The sequence below is a fragment of the Strigops habroptila genome, chromosome 7, assembly GCF_004027225.2.
Source record: "Strigops habroptila isolate Jane chromosome 7, bStrHab1.2.pri, whole genome shotgun sequence".
Lineage (NCBI taxonomy): Eukaryota > Metazoa > Chordata > Aves > Psittaciformes > Psittacidae > Strigops > Strigops habroptila.
The window spans coordinates 12,292,180-12,314,590 of record NC_044283.2 but is presented as its reverse complement, the minus strand read 5'-3'; the positions used below and the strand labels follow the sequence as shown (position 1 = coordinate 12,314,590).

The 22,411-nt window shown below is 41.5% G+C and overlaps 1 protein-coding gene across 5 annotated transcripts in view; it reads left to right on the top strand.

Moving 5' to 3' along the window:
* TBC1D14 (TBC1 domain family member 14) overlaps nucleotides 1-22,411 on the top strand; it is a 73,888-nt gene that overhangs the window by 34,145 nt on the left and 17,332 nt on the right. For 3 of the 5 annotated variants that reach the window (XM_030491612.1, XM_030491615.1, XM_030491614.1), the window contains exons 4-11: nucleotides 8,228-8,346; nucleotides 11,055-11,137; nucleotides 13,112-13,229; nucleotides 14,487-14,593; nucleotides 15,502-15,582; nucleotides 16,978-17,072; nucleotides 18,247-18,318; nucleotides 19,695-19,823. In XM_030491612.1, the coding sequence (XP_030347472.1) occupies nucleotides 8,228-8,346; nucleotides 11,055-11,137; nucleotides 13,112-13,229; nucleotides 14,487-14,593; nucleotides 15,502-15,582; nucleotides 16,978-17,072; nucleotides 18,247-18,318; nucleotides 19,695-19,823 (804 nt within the window). Of the gene's footprint in view, nucleotides 1-4,052; nucleotides 4,179-8,227; nucleotides 8,347-11,054; nucleotides 11,138-13,111; nucleotides 13,230-14,486; nucleotides 14,594-15,501; nucleotides 15,583-16,977; nucleotides 17,073-18,246; nucleotides 18,319-19,694; nucleotides 19,824-22,411 lie in introns of those variants that run through there. The other 2 variants (XM_030491616.1, XM_030491613.1) reach the window with 2 other exon arrangements.

Genomic DNA, 22,411 nt, shown 5'->3' with positions numbered 1-22,411 from the left:
GGAATAGGATACCAGGAAGCTTTGGTGCTTTGGCCATTTCAGAATGGTGTCAAGGTGAAGCTGGTGTCAGGGTGAAGCTGATGTGGAATAGAATCCTTTTATTTCTGTGTCACTCAGAATAGGCGGGACAGTTCTCACACACTTCAGCCCCACTAGAGAGCATGTTATTTGAGACTAGATGGGAAAGAGAACTTTTCTTCTGCAACATCAGCACTAATGTTGGAAGAAAAAGTTGCTGAGATTATTTGGAAGGGTATGGTGCTGAGGCTGTGCAGAAAATTGAGGTGGAGAGAGATCAGTAAGCAGACATAGTTTATGTAAAATTATGTTTCTTCATACCCAGTGTAATCCAAGTCCCTGAAACTGGCATTTAAGGCATAAGCTGGAAGCAGGTGTTGGTAGTATTTTATACTGGCAGATGTTCATTAAAAACAAAAGTGAAATAACCATTTAGCTTGTATTCTCTTGCTCAAGCATTTAGCAGATGTTTGCCCTGCCAGAAGCCTTTTTTGTAGATGTTTCCACTTGTTTGTTACTGTGGCGTATGAGATAGCATCAGTATATAGGGAAGCTGGGCACATGTTTGTATATGCAGATATCCTTTTCAGCATTGTTAGTAGCGGGGGCTTTTTGTTGCTGTGGCTCATGGTGGAGTCACTCGTAACAGTACGCTGCACATTCTGATGGCAGATCCTGCCTTTGACAATAAGGAGCTGTTCTCAAGCCCCGTGGTTCCTAGGTATGCTTTGTCTCTGAGTACTTCACATATAGGGAACTATTCTAGTCCCCTTCCCTTTTTTCTGATTTTAAATGAAGCATGTCACTCTATATGAACCAAAAAGCACTTAAATTATTTACATATAGCACAAATGAAACGTGAACCCCGAGGGTGAGAACCATCTGATATGTAGCACATTGCACGGTTAGAGGTGACAGACTCCAAACCAGCAAACTGTTACTCTTTCTTGGAAGACTTAACATGCCCTTATCTAAGCTTAGGTTTTAAATGTTCCTTAATTTGATGGCTCCATTGCTCAAAATATGATGCTGTAGAAATATATGTAAAAATTGTTCAAGTAGTCCATGACTGGAGCACAGGGCTGCAAAGCAGAGTATGTGGCTTCTAGTTCTCTCTTTCCTGTTAACCTTTTGGAAGATGTGTGCATGACTTTATTCATTTAACTTCAGTGTGACTGCGTGGGACCACAGTTGCAAGCCTAAGTTCCGTATCACCTGCAGTCAGAAGAGAGAAGTAGACACTGCTAGGGGAAAACAGGGACATTTCAGAGCACTGGAAATGATGCCTAAAAATAGGTAGTGTGAGGTTTACCTCATGAACTGGCCATAATCTCTTACCTTTGTTAAGTATGCAACAGGAGAATACTGTGGTACTAAAGATAAGAGGATGTCCTAGTGGAAGATAAAACTTCATGAATTTGATGTTCTTTCCATCAAGTTCTGCCATCACGTTGCTATCTTCTGCTCTGGTATCCTTTCTGCAATGTAAGAGGATTAAATACATATATGTGGATGGGTAAAGCAAGTAGGGCCGATGGTTCTTGAACTATTAAGTGTAGAACTTGCCAGATCACTTTGGCAAAGTGTGCAGGTTGAGTGTGCAACTTGGATCTTTCAGGTTGTTCCATCAGTAACTAATAAACTAATTGCATTTCAGAATAGTTCTGTACTGGTTTTGAAGTACAAAAAGCCCTCATATGTATCCCTCAAGGAGTTGTTTGAAAGTTTAATATTTGAGCTCAGCTGTTTGTGTTCTCTTTCTGTTAAGTTTTGAAGGATAGTCTCATAATCTGATCTTTGCCTGAGGTGTCAGTCTTCTGAAGTTCTCTTTGATTACTGTATATGTAAAAGCCTCTGTTAAAATTACTTTTTTTACAACCTGGTGCCATGTCAAGAATCAGATCTTAGTTCCCCAACCCAAAGATTGGGTTTCATGATTTGCTGGTTTCAATTAAGCTTCTGAAAGAAACAGTCCTGCTGCTTGCTTCTTTTCCTTCCTTTTCCTTCCACATTTACACTGTCCCACAGCAAACACTACCAGAGGAACCAAACTGATCGAACAAAATAAAAGGTTAGTTTTTAGCAGTATCATTTCCCCAATCTTGTGTATTGTACGGTCACACACTACTTGGTGGCACAAAAAAACCCATGTGAGGGGCCAGGAGGGCAGTGAAGTGCTGGATGTGCACCAGATTCAACTTATCTGGTTGATATCAAACCACTTGATAAATAAAAGGCAAGAGATTGCAGATGGACGCACAGTAGAAAGCTCTGAAGCAACAGACAGGAACGTTGAGGCAGTATTTAGGGAGCAGAGTCAAAACCCAGCTTCTGTTTGCTTGCGCAGTCCTGGTCCAGCGCCTATCTTGTATGCTGAATGAGGGGGAATTCCAGTGGGAAAATGTCATGTAATTAAGGCTTGCTCATAACTTGTTCCAGTAGCCTCAGGTACTCTTATAATTGCAGCACTAAAAATAGTGACTGCTCCCAACTATCAGTGTAACGTGTGGCTTGTTAGGGGTTGAGTTAGGGCCGTGCTTCGCTTTTCACCCCACAGAGGCATCTTCCCCTATCACCAGGCATCGCTCCTTCCCAGGCAGTATGTTACGGAATGATTAGTTGATTGAGCTCGTCTGCTTGTGGATTGACACATGGCTATTTCCTACCTCTGGACAAGCTGCAATATTGTCCTACTTTCAGCCTGGGAAAGTACAGAGAGTTAGCACAGGAATACCGTTGTCCACCTAAGGCTGCTCTTCCTCGTGATGTGAAGTCTTTTTCTATGTTAATAGCTGTAATTTTACAGAAATGGTTTTTTTATATATGCAATAATTTGCTGTTTCAGATCGTTCATGAGAAAGAGCATTCGCATTGAAGGCTGTAGTGCTTTTCATACGGACTTGCCACTGTGGTAATTATTAGTGCTCCGACACCAGATGCTTGCATGGCTGATGTCCGTCATCGGTGGTGGTAGGAATGAAGCTCAGATACTGTTAAACAGTGAGCTGTTCCTCACTGGTGTAATATGGCTGTGTCCATGACTTAGATAAAGTTACTAGCTGTTGTATCAGCTCTTGGTTTTGAGTAATAAGTTATCTCAGCTTTTACAAAACCACCTCTCGAAAACAGAAAACTGAAGTGACTTTGGTTGTTTTGAGGTTGGTCCTTGCTGCTCGTTCTGTGATTCAGGATCAGGCCTTGATAAAGGCCATGCGCAGCAAATGTAGCCTGGCAGCTGCCAACCTTAACCTCCAACAGCGAGATTAAGAATAAGAAATCCTTAGTCGAGTGTGTGAAAAGGACAAGTCAGGGTTGCAGATGAATAGACAGTAGGATAAAATGGGAGTCTGCCAAAGATGGTGCCACAAGAACTTGGGTATCTCCCGTGAGCTAGCAGGGGACAGAGGGGAAAATGGCAAACTTAATTCATCTGGATTGAGGTGAAATATTTAACAAGATGAAATATTGTTAATTATATAAATATTTCCCATATATAAATATTGGATATTATCTGAACTGTGGAAGAGATTTTTATATGTATCTTTTAGAACTGTCTGAGGAGGACAGAGCACGAGGTGTACTGAAAAGATGCTTACGCTGTAGGAAGCATTTTCGGATAGCGCTGCTGCTGCTCCTTGGGGGCTGGTGCGCTGTACCCGCTCCCGCACTCGGGACCGCTCCAGGGGCTGGCTCCCCGGGGAGCCCTGCCCATACCCGCCACCAGCAAACGGACCGGGAGCCAGGGACGGGAGCAAGAGGGCGGGAATCCAACGGGGCGGGATGCCGCCTTGTCAGGAACGCAGCTGTGTGCAGGAGCGAAGATGACTGCGGCTAATGCCCGTCCCGTGTGCGAGGTTTGACTTTCCCACCTCGCACCTACCGCCCAACTGGGCAGGGAAGAGCGGCTGGGCGCGGAGCCGGGGCCGGGCGCCGTGTGCGTGCTCAGGCAGCGCTAGGCGAGACGGAGAGCACCGATCGGGTGCGCCGGCTCCGCGGGTGATTAGCGGGGCTGGCGGGGCGGGGCCCGCGGGGGGCGGCCCGGGCAGGGCCGGGGCGGGCGGGGGCCCGCGAGGCCGCGGTGCGGGCCCGGGCGGCGCCGCGGCGGGGCGGGCGGGGATGGGGCTCCGGCGCCGCCGCCTGTGAGGAGCGCAGCGTTCATGGTGAGCGAGGCCGCAAGGGGCTGCGCAGGGCAGGGCAGGGCACGGCGGCTGCCGGGGCTCGGGTCGGGGGGACGGGGTGGGAGGGAGCGGAGGCCGGGTGCGCGTCCCGCGCTGGGCTGCGGGGCAGCGGTGGGGCAGTGCGGAGTGTGCCGCTACGGAACCTGGCGCGGTCATTGCCCATTGCTTCCTTGGAGAGTGGTTACCTTTGCACAAGCGGGGCTGGAGCGAGATGACCTTGGTAGAGCAGTTGTGTTACGGTGGGTTCGGTACTGCTGGTCCCCGGAGAGGCTCGGAGCGTGTGGGAAGCCTCACAGCCCTGTCCCGGTTAGCGCGGGTGATGTGCTCTAGTGGGTTATTTGTGTTTCTCCATAGAGGTGGTTCAGGGTCCCTTTGTAGGTTAGCTGCTTTTTCTTGAGGATAAGCAGAACTTGAGTTTCTTGCATCTCAACTGCAAAGCTGCCAGGTTCCACCCAGAATTAAACTCGCTTTCAGGGTGTGTGTGTGTGATGTTTCTGTGGGTATGTTTGTTTGTTTTGCTTTGTTTTAAATCAGTGCTTTAATCTACAGCACGTTCTCTTAGAGCATCTTCAAACCCTAGTTTAGCTATTGTGGCTGAATGCTGAATAGGTAAGGACGAAACCTGGAAGGAAGCCTAAGAGATCTCAGTGATAAGGATGTATTCTAAATCATACAGGATCAGTTCATCCTAAATTGATCCTAAAATTAACTTGAAACCATATCAGGTTAGTAAGCCCTAATTGCAGTGTAGGATTTAAGTAGATGCTGAATTATTTGTACCTGTGAGAGATTTGAGTCTGGCTTATCTGAAAAGAAAAAGCTTAAAATGAGCTATTGTGTGGTTCAGCCTATTGCAGCATGTGCAAATCCTTCTACTTGCTCCGTCAGCAGATACTCTTAGTATCAGTTTGTGGAGGATTCATTCTGCTTCACTGCTATATCATACATTGTGCTCTCTTCGAAATGGCATTCTCCTTACTGGAATAAAAGATCATTTTCACAAGCTTTTGTCTTCTGTGACTTTTGGGTGTTTGGTTTTTTAATTTTCCCTAATTAAAACCTGGTCTTTTGGGTAACGACTGTCCCCAACAGACATCTTGCTCTTTTTTGGCTACCACTGGAAAGGATGAAATTACTACAAAGGACTCGTAATCTGCTAAAACGTGCCACTCCCATTGCTGTGCTGCTCTGGCTGCTTTGCTGTAGGGTAGTGCTGAGGAGAACACGTCAGTGAATACTTGCTGAAATGCAGGGTGGGCTCTTAAAGAGCTGTGAATAACTGTACTAATACGCAAATTGTGTAACTAGCCACCCGTATCCCAAAATAAGACATTCCTTCAGCAAGAAATTCTTGGAAGAATGGTATGTGGTCTGGAAAACTTTGTGTTAGCTGAATGAGATATTTGAATTCTGCTGTACAGAATAAAATCCTCATTGCAGCCTGGTGTGTATGGTTTTCTTACCTTCCAGCAGCAATTTTGCTCTTCTTTTTTCTTCTTTCGGAGAAAGAAGACCTTGAAAGTAATTGTCGTAAGCCTAAATTAAGCAGCTTTTCTGGAACTTCTGCTGTAATATGCCTTGGGTGCATGTGTTTTAATGTCAAGTTCTGTGAGGCTTTAGGGAGATCAATATATGATGATTTCTGCACATCAACAGTTCCTTGTAGATACCAGGTGGTTTTTTCTTTCACTAGCAGTGTCTCAAAGGAGTAAAAATGTTAGATTTAAGGACAAGGTTCACCTTGTCTGTGGAAGCAGTAATAGAGGTTAATCTTTGACTATGTTAATTTGTGAAAAATAGCTAATAAAAAATCAGTCTCCTAATAGAAACTGGGAGAAAGAATAGGCAGGAACTTCATTCCTGACAGCACAGAGGTTACACTCTGCAGTTGATGGTGCAGCTGAAGCATGTTAGTGTGGTGCACTCACACCCTGGTCACTGTCAGCCACTTTCAAGGAGTTACTAATGCAAGGATAGTGTCTCAGCTTTCTGAACATGCTCTTGATCACAATACCCTTCTTACAATATTTCTTTGCTTATTTTCTCTCTGGAGGCTTTGACTTAGTGAACGGTTTTTTCAGTGTGAGCACTATCCCTTTACTAAACAAAGCTAAGTACTAGTCAGTAATTCAGATAAGTTTTTCTTGGTTCTTTACCTTCTTTTCACACTGATGTCATGCACAGCAGTATTAACTGGGATCAATGAGCCAGACATTCCAGATTCATGACAGTGCTTAGCGTCACAGCAGTGCGGGTATCAGAGGATTGATTGTTGAGGCAGTGTCCAGTTAACAAACAAGGAAAAAGAGCGTCCCTGTGTCCCGAGAGCTTCACAGACCGGTACCCACAGAACTAGTTTGGACTAGAACTGAATTGTACAGCAGAGAGTAGACGACCATGGCTGTGTTGCTCTGCATTCACGCGTGGGATTTATCCATCCTTTTTTTAAGGTGGGGTTGGAGGAGATGGCCTTCCTGGAAGCAGTAGGGGTCCCAGTTTAGTTTCGGAATGGTCCAGGCTGTTCTGAATGTGTTGGAAAGGTTGAATCTATTACCAAAGAAGTTTTGATGTAATTGACAGGTTAGGTTAAAAGAAATAAATCAGTATCATTTGAGGAGCTGTTTGTGCTCATGGGAAAAAGTCATGGCTGGAACAGTGCTCATAGTGCTCATTTGTGATGATTAGTTTTCACAGTGTAGTTTCCTTTTAATGGAAATGGTATAAACAAGCTACACATGGGAGCAGGTGGGGTTTAGCAGTGGCAAAATTCATTATAAAGTTGAATGTAGAAGTATCTGTAATACGGATTTGGTTTTTCTAATGGGCTTTTAACACTGTGTGTTGTTTGTATATCACTGATACTCTGAATAGTTTGTGCTTGCTATAGTACTTCAAGCATTGGAGTAGGACAGGAGTTGTGTAAAGGTTTTATGCCATTAGGTCATGTTTTCGGTACATTTATTTCCAAAACAGTGTTTGCAGGAAAAATAAAAACAGCATGGAACATGTAATGCCACGTCCTCTGATGCAGGTCATAGTGATACACTAATAGAGGGTGAAAGGACTTCTGAAGGGCTAACTCCCCTCTCAGAGAGAGCTTAGACGAGGTTCTCATCCACCTGAGCTGTGAATGCCTTCAAGGTTGGAGGTTCTGCCGTGTCCCAGGGTTTTACTGCCCTCCTAGTGATTTCTTCTTTCGCTAAGATCAGAATTCCCCATGTAGCAGTTTGTGCCTGTTGTCTTCCTGTTCTTTGTGTAAGTGCTTCAGAGTCTTGTACTTTGCCTTCACCATCCCATTACTGCTGGCTGTTGAAGATCCCTGTGAAGCCTTCTCCTCTGAAGGCTGACCAGGCCAAGGTCTCTCAGGCTCTCTTGATATGTCACTAGCTCCAGACACCAGTCATCTTGGTGCCTCTTGCCAAGTCTTGCTCTTGTGTGGCAGTGTCTGTATTCCGAACCCAAGTTCATACCTTATGCTCTGGTATGATTTAGGTTTGTTAAACTTCAAGGCACCATAACACATGTGGGGTTTCTGTCTAACCGTGATTTAAACTTTTTTGCCATCGTTGAACTGTTACAGCTGAAAATAGCTTGGGAGGAGAAATCATATGATGAGATTTTAAGACAAGATTCTTGTGGTTGTTTTTGCCTTCAGTTTCAAAACCATCTAAATCAAAACAAAAATATTTTAAACAGGTCTTATTTTCTCCCTCAAATAGCATCTGCTGGTTTAAAGGTCCTTCTTAGCTGTTGTTTGTAAAAGCAGGCTTTAACAAAAGCCAGAGGAACTTAAGATGTTTCTACAAATAGAAGGAATGGAAAAAAGCCATCAAAACTCACTCCTGAACACAAATTTGAACATTGATTTGAATTCTGAGGTTGCTTAGTTGAAAAGCTTTAAAGGGACTCAGTTGGGCAGAGATGCGAAACCATTTATCTTGTAGACTTTTGCAGACCCTTTTCAGATTCTCACGTGCATCATCTTGGTGTTCTCTGCTCTTGTAACTTGCCCTTGTCTTTTTCTTCTCTAGGAATATGAAGAAAAAACTGGACGAGCTCACAAGCCACTCTCTCCTAAACAGAATGTGAGGAAGAATCTTGATTTTGAACCACTCTCCACTACAGCACTTATTTTAGAGGATAGACCAGCGTAAGTTTGGGGAAGCAGCACAGTGAGGGTCTCCTTAAAATTTGTCTAGAGATGCTTTTCTTACTGTGTATGTTTGATGACTCAATGATTTAAAATTGTAAGTAGATTTTTTTCAGGCTAACGAATACGATAGTGGGATGACTATGAGAAAAATTACTCAAAAGTAACTATTTTATAATAAAGGCAGTGGCCTTGTATGACAGGAGGTAATTCGGAGAGCAGAGGTCTAGTTTTGAGTAATTCTACCTTCTAAACATGAATAAGGGATTTTTATTTTCCCTGGGAGAATGTAAGCATAAAAGGGAAGCTGGTAAATGCTACAGAAATCGAGAAGCAAGGATACAGTGTCCTGTTTACACAGAGAAAGACCACACCTCCATAAATAATGAAACACCGTAATGATTGTTCTGCAGTGGGTTCAGCATTGCATTTTAAAGGTTGTCAAGTGCTTGGTAAGTTATTTCATGCTTCTGTTGCTGCAAGGATATTCTTGTATATGCAGCCTAACTCCATAGCAATTCACTGGCACCTGCTTTACTGTGGTTTACTTCTGAATTACACAGTTTCAGTTATGTTTAGCCAGTTTCTGAATGACACCCAGCTTTACAGGCATGGTGTCTGAATTCTAACATAGCTGTGCAGTGGTGTAAAGAACTGGCACAGCATAGGCTTGTGTTTTCATCAACAAATCTGTATGAAGAATGATCATATCAAAGTAGTCTAGTCGTAGGGTTATTTAAGACACTTTTTGACTTGACTGGTAGACTGTGACAGGACTTTCTGGGACAGCCAGAACAATGTATTAATGATTATTTGTTATAGCAGGTTTTATTATGTACAGCTGGAAACAACAGATACTAGCTTATTAGTTGTATTTAAAACCTGTCTGTTAAAAATCATGCTTCATGAGAGAGAATCTGAGAAGTACAGTATTCAGACAGATTGTATTAGTGATACATTGCAGGATAACAGAGTTTGCTTTCTTTCCTACTGTTGATAGACTGAGGAACTTGTAGCAGAAAGAGTATTAAGGTTCTAGACAACTGGATCATCGTGTCTTTTGTCTAGTAGGGAAAACTGCTCTGGACAACAGTGCAGTCCTCTGATGACTCTCAGGAATCTTCTTATAGTAGTTTACTTACACTTTCCATACTGTCGGGTTTTTTTTACCTATTAGGCTTTAAGTAATTTCTTTTTTCATTTCCTATGACAGAAAGATTTAAGGTGTACAGAAGAAAAATGCAGTGAGATTTTTTCCAAACTGCTACTCTTGATTTTGCACTCACTTGTAGGGTTTGTTAGTTGAATCTTGATTAGATACTAAACATAGAATCATAGAATGGTTTGGGTTGGAAAGGACCTTAAGATCATCTAGTTCCAACCCCCCTGCCATGGCAGGGACGCCTCACACTAGACCATGTCACCCAAGGCTCTGTCCAGCTTGGCCGTGATCATTGTCATCTCACATGTGTGGTGATGCTGTTAAGAGATAGGACAAATAATTTAAGTGGTGGAATTTAAGTTACCAGAACATACATTGTTTCATCTGGTTTTCCTTTTCGAGCTTTTCCTACTCGCATCATTTCTAAAGCTTTGGATTTTAAAAAGATGCTGGTCAATTTACGTAAATGAACCTGGAAAAGGAGTAGATTGTTCTCTGTGGTTAACAAAGACACTCATGTGAAAATCCAGTTTCCCTGTTCTTGTAACAATCTTGATTTTCAAAGGTATTCATAGGCATGTGTCACACGGCTGTGCATGCTTCACAGGTAATATGATTGTGTAAATGGTAAAGCATGCTGCTATTAATGGTGGCTGTGTTGCTGGCTAGCAGCTGCCTTATGTGTGACACCTTGCAGGAGTGGGAAAGTGAAGGCATGTATTTTTTATTAACTAAAGATATAAAGTGTGCTAGGAACACAATACAGTGTTCTACAATACGGAAGAACAAAGTACTTAGCCATTTCCTATTCTGATATTTTCATGATCCTGTAGTTGTATGAGATACATAGTGGTTATGTTCATTACAAGTATGATTAGCTTAAGTTTATGTGGTCTGACATAGGAGCATGTGGATTTGTATGGCAGAGATGTTACTAGTCCAGGCCTTAACCACAGATCAAAATGGCTGAGTTGATACTGATAATGGGAGCATGTAGAGGATGACTTCAGTGCCACTTGTTGCTGTAGAAGCAAGGGGGATGAGTTAAGCCTTTAAAACAGAAATGGAGCCTCAGAGAGCAGAGGGGAAAAAGAAGCTGGTGTAGGGAGTCATTACTGCATGGGTAAAGAAAGTTGTGGGTCTAACACTTAAACAAGGTGCATACTAAGAGAGAGTATGGTCTTATATTTATAGAGATCAGTTTAAAACAAAACTACCAGCTTGGCATATACCAGTATAGTCCCTTTGTTTATGAAGATCAGCCTGTGGGTTCAGTTGGTTCAATAATAAAAATGCTGAAATTACCGAACATAAGGAAATTACTCAGCATATTTTGTGTATAAAAGTACTCAGAGCTGGTCAGTGTTCTTTCCTTCTCTTCTGCTGACTCTGGCAACAAAAATTTCTTTCCAAGGATGTGTTGCTCTGTTCTTTGATCAAATATTTTGACAGGAGCAGTGTATGTTTTCCTTTCAGAAGGGTCTAGAAGTTTCTTGAGACAGGCACGCCAACTTTAAATACTGATTATTATTCTTTTAAATTCAAGGAACCTCCCTGCAAAACCTGCAGAAGAAGCTCAGAAACACAGGCAGCAGTACGAAGAAATGGTGGTTCAAGCGAAAAAAAGAGGTGATGGAATTTCTTGTCTTCAGAGGAGAGAAATAAAGTTAAGGGGTATTTCTAAACCTGAGATGCACTTGTGTCAGTCTGTTGCTCTGTAACGTGAGGGATCAGTACTTCCTCTCAAAGAAGAATCAATCCAGAGAAGAGAGAGGAATGAAGGTAGTTTTATTAAAAAGCCTGACCCCAAGCTGGAACAGCCCTAGAATCCAGCAGAATAACTGAGTGGTATTTGTAGGTTTAAACACTAATATATCGAAGTAGTTCATCAGTCAAATTAGTGAAGACTAGAATTATTTATTTAACTGCAGGATATTTGATAGTTTAATGTTGGGATCAACCTGTTCAGGCTGTAGTACATAAATACATGATTTTCCATGTAGGTAAATTTACATAGTTATTTGGTAATCTGCCTCCCACTTCAGATTGACAGCTTTCCCAAGTTTTTTCTCATCATTTCTTCTCTGACATTGTTCACAGAAGTGTCTCAATAACATTGCACCATGCACATGAGGTAGAGGTGACAGCAGTGGTTTCCTTCTGCTGATATTTTTGACCATCTGGGTTTTCTAATTAAAAACAAGCGTTGCAATAATAGGGAATTTAGACTCATAGAAGTTGTGTCCAGTGAGAACTACTGGAAATATTGAGAAGTACTGAGCCAAAAGAAAGTGTGGGAAGGTGACGTGAACACAGGATTTGCTTGCTTTCTGCAGTTGACGTATTAATAAAAATATCCTTTGGTGGTTTTGAACGTGATACACTTACCAGTGAAGTTCATGTGACTCCCATGTTAGTATATCCACTTAACATGTAGTAATCCAAGGGGGTTTTCTCTGTTTTCTTTGCACAAAGGGTAGATAGATTGGGAGAAATGGGCTGATGCTCAGCTTAGGCAATGGGCCGTGTCCTTGTGCTGTCTTCACTGGGCTCAAGTATGTCATTCTGTCCAGATAAATACCCTGACAAACCTGTTTTCCCCAAAGCCAATTCAGATGAACAGCTTTGCAGAGTTATGTATTGTGTAGAGGTCAGGAAATCAAAGGATGTAAACACCCTCTTTTTGTTTAGAGAAAAAATGAAAGCCTGCATTTAGACTTGTATCAAAGCAAATACTGTGAGGCAGTTGGTGCGGTTCTGCTCAGGCACAGCTTCTCTTGGGCTTTAATATGGACCCATCAGGCTGTATGTGCCCATTCCAAAGTGCTGCTTCATGGTACTGCTGTTCTTTGGTTAGTTTTCCTTGTCAGGTCAGTAGCTTCCTATATTGTAGACTCTGTGTGTGTGTACATGCCCGTGTCCTAACAGATTCTGCAGTGGGAAGAACAGTAGTTGACGATGCAAGACGAAATCCTGCGTGATAATGCAAAAATGTAAAATACGTTTAACCTAACGTGAGAACTGCTTTCTTTTTAAGGAACTGAAGGTTTACAGTGTGTACATATACTTATGGTGTATGACATTTAGATTAACCACACACTAAGTAGCATCAAAAATGTGGCTTTTGTGATTTCCTGACAGTTATCTGAATCGTAATCGACAAAGACAACACGGAAGAGTGCAAATAAAATACAAAACTTGTATTATTTTAGCCGGTATTTTTGAGTCTGCCGTAACAAAAGGGGTGGGGCTTTAGCAGGAAATACTCTGGCCTGTCCTACTAGATGGTGCTGTTGGCTGTCAGAGATGCAAATGCAAAGTTACTAATGTGGTTAGATTTGGAGGGTCAAAGGAGCCATATATTATCTAAATCCCTTTGTCCTATCCATCAAAACTGGGCCTAATGCGTAGTTTGACTTTATCCTTTATTCACATTTGGCATCACTGCTTAGCTTGCCATATGTCTGGGAAATGTTTAGAGTTTGAATACTACTTTTAGGTGAATATAGTGTGATTTTACGTGACTGTATAGCTGTCACTAGCTAACTCTGGATATTTGGTTTCTGGTTTTATTAACTTATGAAGGAAATTGCTTTTCTGCAGAGCTTAAAGAAGCCCAGAAGAGAAAGAAACAACTGGAAGAACGCTGTAAACTGGAAGAGAGCATTGGCAATGCTGTTTTAACTTGGAACAATGAAATCTTGCCCAACTGGGAAACTATGTAAGGCAGTATGTTAGACTGTGTTTTAATTAGAATTGCTGAGTCTGCATCCTGAATAGTTATGAAATGAGCAAGTATAATTTAAAATGGTCTTGGATGCTTTTGTTTGGAAGTCACTTTTGGATAGCTACAAAGAAGTAGCAACTTATATTTCCTTTTTTCTACAAGGTGGCTGGGAGTGATGCAGTTCTAATTCTTACTGTTTGTCTTTAATGGAGGTTTAGGATAGACAAAAACTGTGTAAATGCTGAGAAGTGATCTGTGGTAGGGAATGTAAAAGCAGGAAGCATGCTGCTTAAACACCATGCATTTATCAGAAATGAGCTACTTGAGCTGTTGATGTTGCAGTAGCAGATGTAGATTGAAGTACGTGTATGGTATTACGAAGCCTCTTTAATTATAGAGTGCTATACCTGCTGGGATAATCAGTGATGGAAAGAGAAATAAGGAGAGAGTTATTTAAAAAAATAAATATTGAAGTGCTAAAAGATTTCCTGCAGAGGCACAGCGCAGGCAGTTGGTAAGCTATCTTCCCTGTCTATAGTTTTCCATGGACTTTGCTAGTCATCTTAATAAAACCAGCCCCCTCTGCCTTTGAACGTAACTACCACCACCACAGCAACATATACCAACCTCCACAGCGCTTTGATTGGTGCTTGGGTGCTATTCTGGTCCTCCTTCTGGACTCTCAGATTGATGAACATCAGCTGCAGCCATTTCAAAGCCTGTGTTCTCTTAAAATGGCTTTAATGCTCCCACCTAAAAGTTGCTACTTGTTAGTTACATCTTCATGCATTTTTCTGGAGAGCTAGAGCTGCAAAGCTGCGTGGGGAACTGCACATCTCGTCTGCACAGCAGGGTGAGGGCAGCAGGGAGATGGTAGACCTCAGTAACTTGCTGTATTTAATCTTGCATGGAGGTGTCCAGTCTTCAGGCAGTGGCATAGATACAGATTTCCTTTTCATTTCCTTGGTTTTGTCCCCTATGGTTCTTGCTGCTCAAGCGTGGTTGCAAATGATGGGTATTTTGATTGCAGTGCATCTGTCAAATAAGCCATTAACTTGGAAGGAATTGAGCTTTCCTTCACAGTACAAAGCAAAATAGTACTAAAGAATGGGTATCTGCAAATCACGTTTGTCTTGTTGGCCTGTTCATGTTCATTTTGGTTTGGATCCCTTCACCAGTGGTAGGAGGATGCGTTTGTAATTCAGCTGGCAATGAAATATTCCTTGGAATAATCCGTTTTCCTTCAAACAGGTGTTGTTCCCGTAAAGTGCGAGAGCTGTGGTGGCAGGGCATTCCACCCAGTGTGAGAGGCAAAGTCTGGAGCCTGGCAATTGGCAACGAGTTAAACATCACCCATGGTGAGACTGGTGTTTGGTCTGCATTGTCTTACAAAGACACATAGTCCAAGGACAGTTGTGTGTTTGTTGCGGTGTATCAGAACGTGGGGTGTGGGTGTGAGGAGATGTTATCTAGTTACGCTCTTTTTGAGTTGCTTTGATGTGTTTTGTTAAAAAATATCATGTCTTTTAATCTTGTAGCTGCTCGAGGACTGCTGCTGTGAATTGTTTCTGATTATTGTTGTCATCGTGGCTTGCTTTGATGTTAGGTGGAGATGGTGGGAATTAATGACTCGAGCTTTTTTGCTCTTTTTGAAACTTAGAATTGTTAATTTTGCAGTGCCTGTGAGTGCGCGTATAGCGTGCTTCCTTTGATTTAGAGCAAGGCGGTGGGTTTGTGAGAGATTAAAAAACCCCTGGGAAAATTTGTCCTTCTGTTTATGTGTGTGTTTGTGAAAATGGAAATAGTGTGCTGTTTCAGAGTACAGAAAAGCACCGCTCTGAAAGACTAACATATGGAATTAATTCCAACATGGAAATGCGGCAGCCTGCCTGTACTACTTGGGTACGGTGCTACTTTTCTGTGCTTGGCTAAGTTACCTTTGGTGTAGTTCTTCCACGGAATTTGCTAGACCTATCCCAGTTATCCCATCAGACTATAGTTATGAACATCAGTGCCGTGTAAGAAAAGTAATTACTTCAACATAAAAGGCAACTTGTGCCTAGATTGCCTTTCCTTTTCACTTAGTCAGAAGTTCTAAGTTACTGAAACAGTCTTTTGGAACCATAACCTGCTTAGAAAGTTCAACTACTGTGTTAGTTTCTTATAACGGCTGGGACAGCATTGCTCATATGGTGGGTAGTTGGTGCCTGACTGGACATGAGCATATACAAATCATGGACTTGGTTTTCTGCTTTTCTTCTTCCAGAACTGTATGATATTTGCTTGGCTCGTGCCAAAGAGAAATGGCGATCGCTTAGCACAGGAGGGGCTGAAGTAGAAGGTGAAGGTATGCTGCTCATCAGTGATGGATGCTGTGGTACAGAATAGAGATTTTTGTACAATTGTTGCTTAAAATGAAATCACAGCTCTTGAACAAACAAACAAACAAATCAGCTATAAGGATAAAGAGAAAACCTATTTTTGTGGAAGTAAGAAAGAGCTGTGTTCTTTCTTCTCAATGAAACTATGGTCTCTTATAAAACACACTCCACTTTTCTTTATAAAACATTTCTAGGTACAGTTCTGATTTGATGCCAGTTTGTAGGAAAACTAGGAAAGTTTGGGGATTACAATTTTAATTGCAGCACTAAAATACTTTGCTGCGTCTGTAGTTTTGGGATTGAAACTTAAATTACAGCAGAAAATTGCATTTTAGTCCCTTATTGCAGCTTTGAGCTCGTCTCTTGGGTGTGTTTGAGAGAACAGCAGTTTATTTTTGCAAAGTGGTTTGAGATTTACTAATTGATTGGAAGAGTTGTCTGATTTTGAGAATGCGTAAAGCTACATGTAGATGCATGAAATTGCCTTTGGTAAGTATGCTGAGCAGAAAAAGGAGAACATACACACTGGCATTTATCAACAGAAAAGTATTTTTGATTGGAAATCCCCTGCTTTGTTCTCTTAAGGTTGTCTGTGTCTAAAATAAGATGAGTATTTATGGGAACATGCTATTTAGTATGTTTCCAGCTTCCTCTTGTACTTTATTTTCTGGAGTGTAGATGCTGTTGTGACTGGTGTAAATATTGGCTAGTGGTTTTGATTCCTCAGTAAGTAGCAGTAGGTAATTCCCAACTATGCTTAAGCAGAGCAGACAAAGTACAAATAAACCTTTTTGGTATCAGAAATAAAACTTACTTTAGAAACTTACTTTGTATGAGATCCATTTCAGTTACAGAGAGTGTAATGCAGCATCCATGATCTTTAACAGCCCATACAAAGAGCAAATAAACATTCTTTTGGAAGGAGACCTGACAGTAGTAGAGAAAGGTGTCATCCACGAAATGCTGCTGCTTTAGGACTTCTCTCCCATCACAGCCTTCCCACAGAGGCAGCTACTTAGGGAGCTGCTGGGCGAGGGGTCACAGGTTAACAGGCTCGTGTCTGTCTAGTGATTTGTCAGCAGATACCAGTAAGTGCCTGGCCTGCCTTGCCCTGCACCTTCCCCCAGCTCTTCAAAACATATTGAGGGTCAATGTGCACTGTAGGGTTGCTCTGAGTCAGGATATACTTACTTGCTTCTTAGCCTGTGTGCCCAATTCAGGGAATTATCCTGTCTAAGCCCTTATTGCCTAGCATTTGCACTGAAATAAATGAACTGTGTAAAGCTAACCCTTACTGGGGGCAGGGGGGAAAAGGGCATATGCTGATCCATGTAATAAATGCATAACTTTTGCTTTTGTAGATGCTGGATTTTCTGCAGCTGACAGAGAAGCGAGCTTGGAATTGATAAAACTGGATATCTCAAGGACGTTTCCTAATCTCTGTATATTCCAGCAAGTAAGCAATGTTAACTTCTGTCTTGATTTCTCAGATGAATTCAGCTTACATGATCTCTTGCCCGTACCTTGGCTGAAACAGCCCATTGAGTTCAAATCTGAAGTAGGCATCTTGAGAGGAAAAAATTCCTGAGGATTTTGGAAAACTATAAATAACCTAGAAAAGAGTAACCTCAAGGTACTACACATTTGAAAAAGGCAAGAAAACAGTGTTGGCTGGTCACTGTGATTCATCTAGCCCAGTTCGGGCTGGCTTCTGTCTGCAGGTGAGTGTTTCCAAGGCAGTGAATCAACACTGCTGGGTTGCCAGTACACAGTGAGTAAGAGCACAGATTAAGCAAGCAAAATTTGGTGGCCCTTTTTGGTTTGATGCAAGACCAATTTAATTTGTGTGCTTTAAAGACTCATTTTAACTGGGTATTTTGTCCTTCTATATACAGATTGCAGCAGTGCTGTAAAAAGTTTAGATTGTGATAAATCAACGTTTTTTGGGTGAAAAACTTTTCTCTTTGGGCATTCTCAGTCAGTTACAGTACTCAGTGTAAAATATGGCAGCTGTTAATAGTCAGCAATGTGAAATTGTTTAACTATACATGTTATTTTTGATATGCTGATTGTATGTTATGGCATATTGTTGTTCTGACTGTTTTCTTCATGCTTGACTTCTGCCTCTAGTTTAATAGACAAGTTAGTCTTTATTAGCGTTCTGCTTTCTTGGCACTATTGTCAAAGTGCTGCTAAGCTATAAGAAATCTCTTAGGTTTGTATTCCTCTTGTGTGAGGATTTAATATCATAGAATCACAGAATGGTTTGGGTTGGAAAGGACCTTAAGATCATCTAGTTCCAACCCCCTGCCATGGACAGGGACACCTCACACTAGACCATGTCGCCCAAGGCTCTGTCCAACCTGGCCTTGAACACTGCCAGGGATGGAGCATTCACCACTTAATATGTAATCAATCTATCAGATGAACTGTATGCATTTGGAATAAGTGTGGTATGGAGGGCTGTGTCATGCTTTTAAAGCCAAAATCATTTTGAAAGACTCAGGACTGTTTAAAGCTGCATGGGGAAAGATTATAGATAGTAGGTACGTTATATCTGTAGCACTGAACAGTTTTTGACATGTTTGTTGTATCCTCAGATGTATTGTCTTGTTTTTGTTTAATTATAGGGTGGTCCTTACCATGACACGTTGCACAGTATTTTAGGAGCCTATACTTGCTATAGACCTGATGTAGGCTATGTAAGTGAAGAATTCATTTTTCCAGGGGTGGGGAGGGAGAAATGGGGGAGGGAGGGTTGAGTTACTTGGTCCTTTGTAGACCAGTATTAAATGATTTTGTGAAAACTTGTGAGGTTTCTGTGTGTTTGCTTCTATTCCAGTACATGCTCGAGAAGTGTGTATAACAGTTCTGTTGCTAGTTTTAAACTTCTTAACAGGTTAATTGGAAAACTCAGAAGTACATATTTGTACTCAAAAGTACATACTTAGAGTCAAAAGAGAAGATGTAGTTAAACTTGGTCCTTTGAAGTACATACTGTTCCTAATGGCAGTCTCACTGAGACTCTTCTGTTGGGTATTTTACTCCTTTTGGCACGTATTTCTGTGTCTTAGCACTGTGAGCTTCTGGAACTGTCTTCAGAGCAATGCCCATGAAGGCTATGTGAGCTTCCTTAAAGCATTTGAAGTAGTGATTATGAGAGGACTGAGTAGATTTCAGATAATTCATTTAGATTTTTTTTCCCAGGGCAGGGATATATATACACATATATATATATATATGAGCTTATTCTTTATTTGGGAGCAGTTGTTTTCGAGATGGCAGATGTAGAAAGGTAGTGTTCCTATTCTGAGAGTAGCATGTGATGCTTGGGAAAAAGCTGCTGAACATGACTGCAGGGAAGCCAGAAGCAGCACGGGCCAGGTGGTGTGCTTCATTTGGCATGGAACCTGTTGTGTTGGGAAGGAACTTGTTCCTCAGGTTTGCAGGACAGACTGTCACACCTTGGTCCGTGTGACTCTGCAGTGGCAGCACCACAGCCTGAGTGAGCGAGCGAGCTTTGCCTGGATTCAGCACTGATTCCATAGCATACTCTGTAGAAAAATGCAACAACATCATGATCTCATTGTAAATGGAACAAGAGCTTAATCTTGTAATGGTGCTGCTTGTTGAATGAGTCACTGCAGTTGTCTGTAACTGCTGGTAATTGATTGAAAAAGGAAAGAGCAGGCTTTGTCTCTAATGTCCTAGGACAGCTTTCCACAAATAAGGGCATAGATGACCTGTCTTTGGGAGAAGAGGAATTACTTATAAACAGCTTATTCTGTAAAAACATCTTTCTTCTGCATATTCAAAAGTGCTGTCAGCCTAGCCTGTCTTAGGAGTTTTACTTAGAGGTGCCTTTACTCCTTGAGAGGAGGCAATGTGGGGACTTCCATGCTCTGAAATGCAATACCAAAGGGTCAAGTGGGTTAAAAAATCCTGCCTTTCTGAACATTTCACAGACTTCAGCAGCAGCAAGAGTGCATTTAACACTAGTGATTACAAGGAGAAAATGAGGCAGCATTCTTGGAAGAATACAGTTATTGCTGAATGGTAACACTTCTCCTTTCTTCAGGTACAGGGCATGTCGTTCATAGCAGCAGTATTGATCTTGAACTTGGATACTGCAGATGCCTTCATTGCTTTTTCTAACCTTTTAAATAAACCCTGTCAGATGGCATTTTTCCGTGTGGACCATGGCCTTGTAAGTATGCAAGAAAACTGTTATCAACATGCTGTGGGTATGTATAGGGAGAGTTTAAGTAAAGGTAAAAACCAATGGGCTCAGTAGCTTGGAGAGATCAGGATTTATTTTAAATCATTTTAAAGCTTGATAAACAAAAAACCCAACAACACACACACTCACACCCCCTCAAAAAACCCCAAACCAAAACCCACCCCAAGAACCTTTTTGAACAGGCAGGTAAATGAAACTGTTCAGCTGCTATTTTATGATCCTCAAAGAATAGTGATGAGAACATTATTGTAGGTGTTTTAAAATTGAGCACTGTAGTTGAAAGCTGAAAACACCTTAATATTCCGAGTGCCTTGAAGGTGCTTTTATCCTAACTAATAGCTTGCTAAAAATAGACTGCTGCAGGGAGAACCAGGTTTCCCATCTCTTATTGTAGCAGTTGCATTTGAAGAGGAGCCTGGGGGAATCGGATGGGCAGAACCCCCTGATTTTCAGTGGCAGCTGGTTGCCTGATTCTTTCTGTAGTCTCTCAAATTCCTTGCTAGCATGTACGCTGGACTACCTGTGTACCCTAGCAAAATAAGACATATCTGCTGAAATTTGTTTTTATTTACCTTTAAAGTGTTCTTTTGTAAAATACATGGCATTGTTTTTCTCCATTATTTACATTTTAACACTATGAAAATAGGATCTGCTTCTCAGGAGTTCACATGGGAGGAGTGAAGCAAGGGAATGAATGACATTAACAACAATCTCTTTTGCTGCTTAAACAGTAAGACACTAGGGATCCTGTCGGTACTTCCTGCTGGAAAAGCAGTGTGCCATTCCCTGTTGCAGCCCCTGAATCTCATCAGTTGTAAACGCCCGTGGGGAGATAGAGCACAGCACAGACAGCATTGCTAGAAGCAGTATCATTCATCTCCGTTACTGTACTTGGAAAAGGAGGACATGTTTGTGCATTCAGTGTGTAAAGATGGTTCTTGTGAAGATGATTTTGGAATTAAATTTGCTAGAATAAGATTTTTTTTGGGGGGGCGGTGTGTTTGGCTAAAACAGTGGGGTTTTGTATGCTTCTGGATAGTGACGTTTTAATTCTATTAGCCTGGCTAAGTAGAGGCTACATGGTAAATGGATGCTTACAGGAGAGTAGAGATGGTGATACAAATAATAATATTAACACACTGTGAAATTACAAAGCCGTGATTAACACCGCAAGGAAAACTTTGTACCTAGTATTTCAAACAGAGAAGTGACACAGAGTGAGACAGTTCTGGCTTCCTGTGGTTAATGTACTGATCTGCTGCCTACCCTCATTGTTTTGTGCTCATTTGTCTTAAGAGCTAATGAAAAAACTAAGACCAGATAAGTTAGTTGTGGAAATGACAGTAATTTATACTGATTTATCCTTACTTCTTTTGTTGGGTACAGTATCATTAAACTGGATTATTCTTTTTTAATTACTGCTGAATAAATGTCTTATTGAATGTTGATTTGATCAAGAGAAATACCTGAACTGCTGCTGCATTTGTAATAGAGCTGCCTGCATTGCTATCAATAGATGTGATTAGAGCAGTTAGGTTTAAGGTCCCTTCTCTAAAGCACTTCCGAAATGCCTTTGTAGAACTCTCTTACTGTGGTGCTAGCACGTAAGATCCCTTTGGAGATGTCCATTGCATTACCTGCTTCCTTCTGTTGTACACTCACAGATCTGATGCAATGATTGGACCTCATGCTTTTAAAGATCCATGTTGGGAAGCTGTTTCAGTTGTACAGTTCTGTAAAAGTGGGTTTCTAGATTTCTGGTGTCACATTTGCCATGAAGCTGTTTCTCAGTACCTGATGGTTCAGAGGTTTTACAGTACTTTGTACTGTTCTTGTAGCATGCACCCATCTCTGGTTGGCTTTTAAGCCTTAAACACCTACTGAGTGCCAGGCTCAATTTTTTATTTGCCACTGTGAGTGAAGGTCTTCCACCATCTGCCACCTCGTTCAGATGAAACAGGAGACAAATCTGTAAGGACATTAAGATGCTGGGAAACAAATCTGTCATCCTTTCAAAGGATTTCAGACAAAAGGCTCCAGAAAGCTCCTCTTTTACTGTCGTGGTGGTTTGGGGAGAATCATGCTGATAAAACTGAAGAACAAGAATCACAGCCATTCTTTATTGCTTTCACTGGGATGTTAAAATTACTGAATCATTCAAGGACTTTGCTTAACTTTCCTCCCTATATTATTAAGAAGAAGGGTGAGGGAGCTAAAAAGCCTTTTGTTTTTAACTCTTAGTTGGATTGGAAGATTTTCCATGCCCTCTGTTATGAAATTTAACCTAAATATTCAAATTCTAAAACATGAAAGCGTTAGTGTTAAAAACAATACAGCTTTAGGGGTTACGGTATCAGGTGGGAGTTACAGTCTGTTTCTCTTGCATTGGTGTTTTGTCCCGATCTTTGGCTTTTCTGTGTGAACTTCATCTCTCCCTCTTGGCGTGAACTTCAACTCTTCTTCTTTGCAATGGAAATGTCTGATTCTGTGATTACCTAATTTTAAAATGTATGGTATAAAAGAATCTTTGCTATTGTAATATGGTTTATAACTGG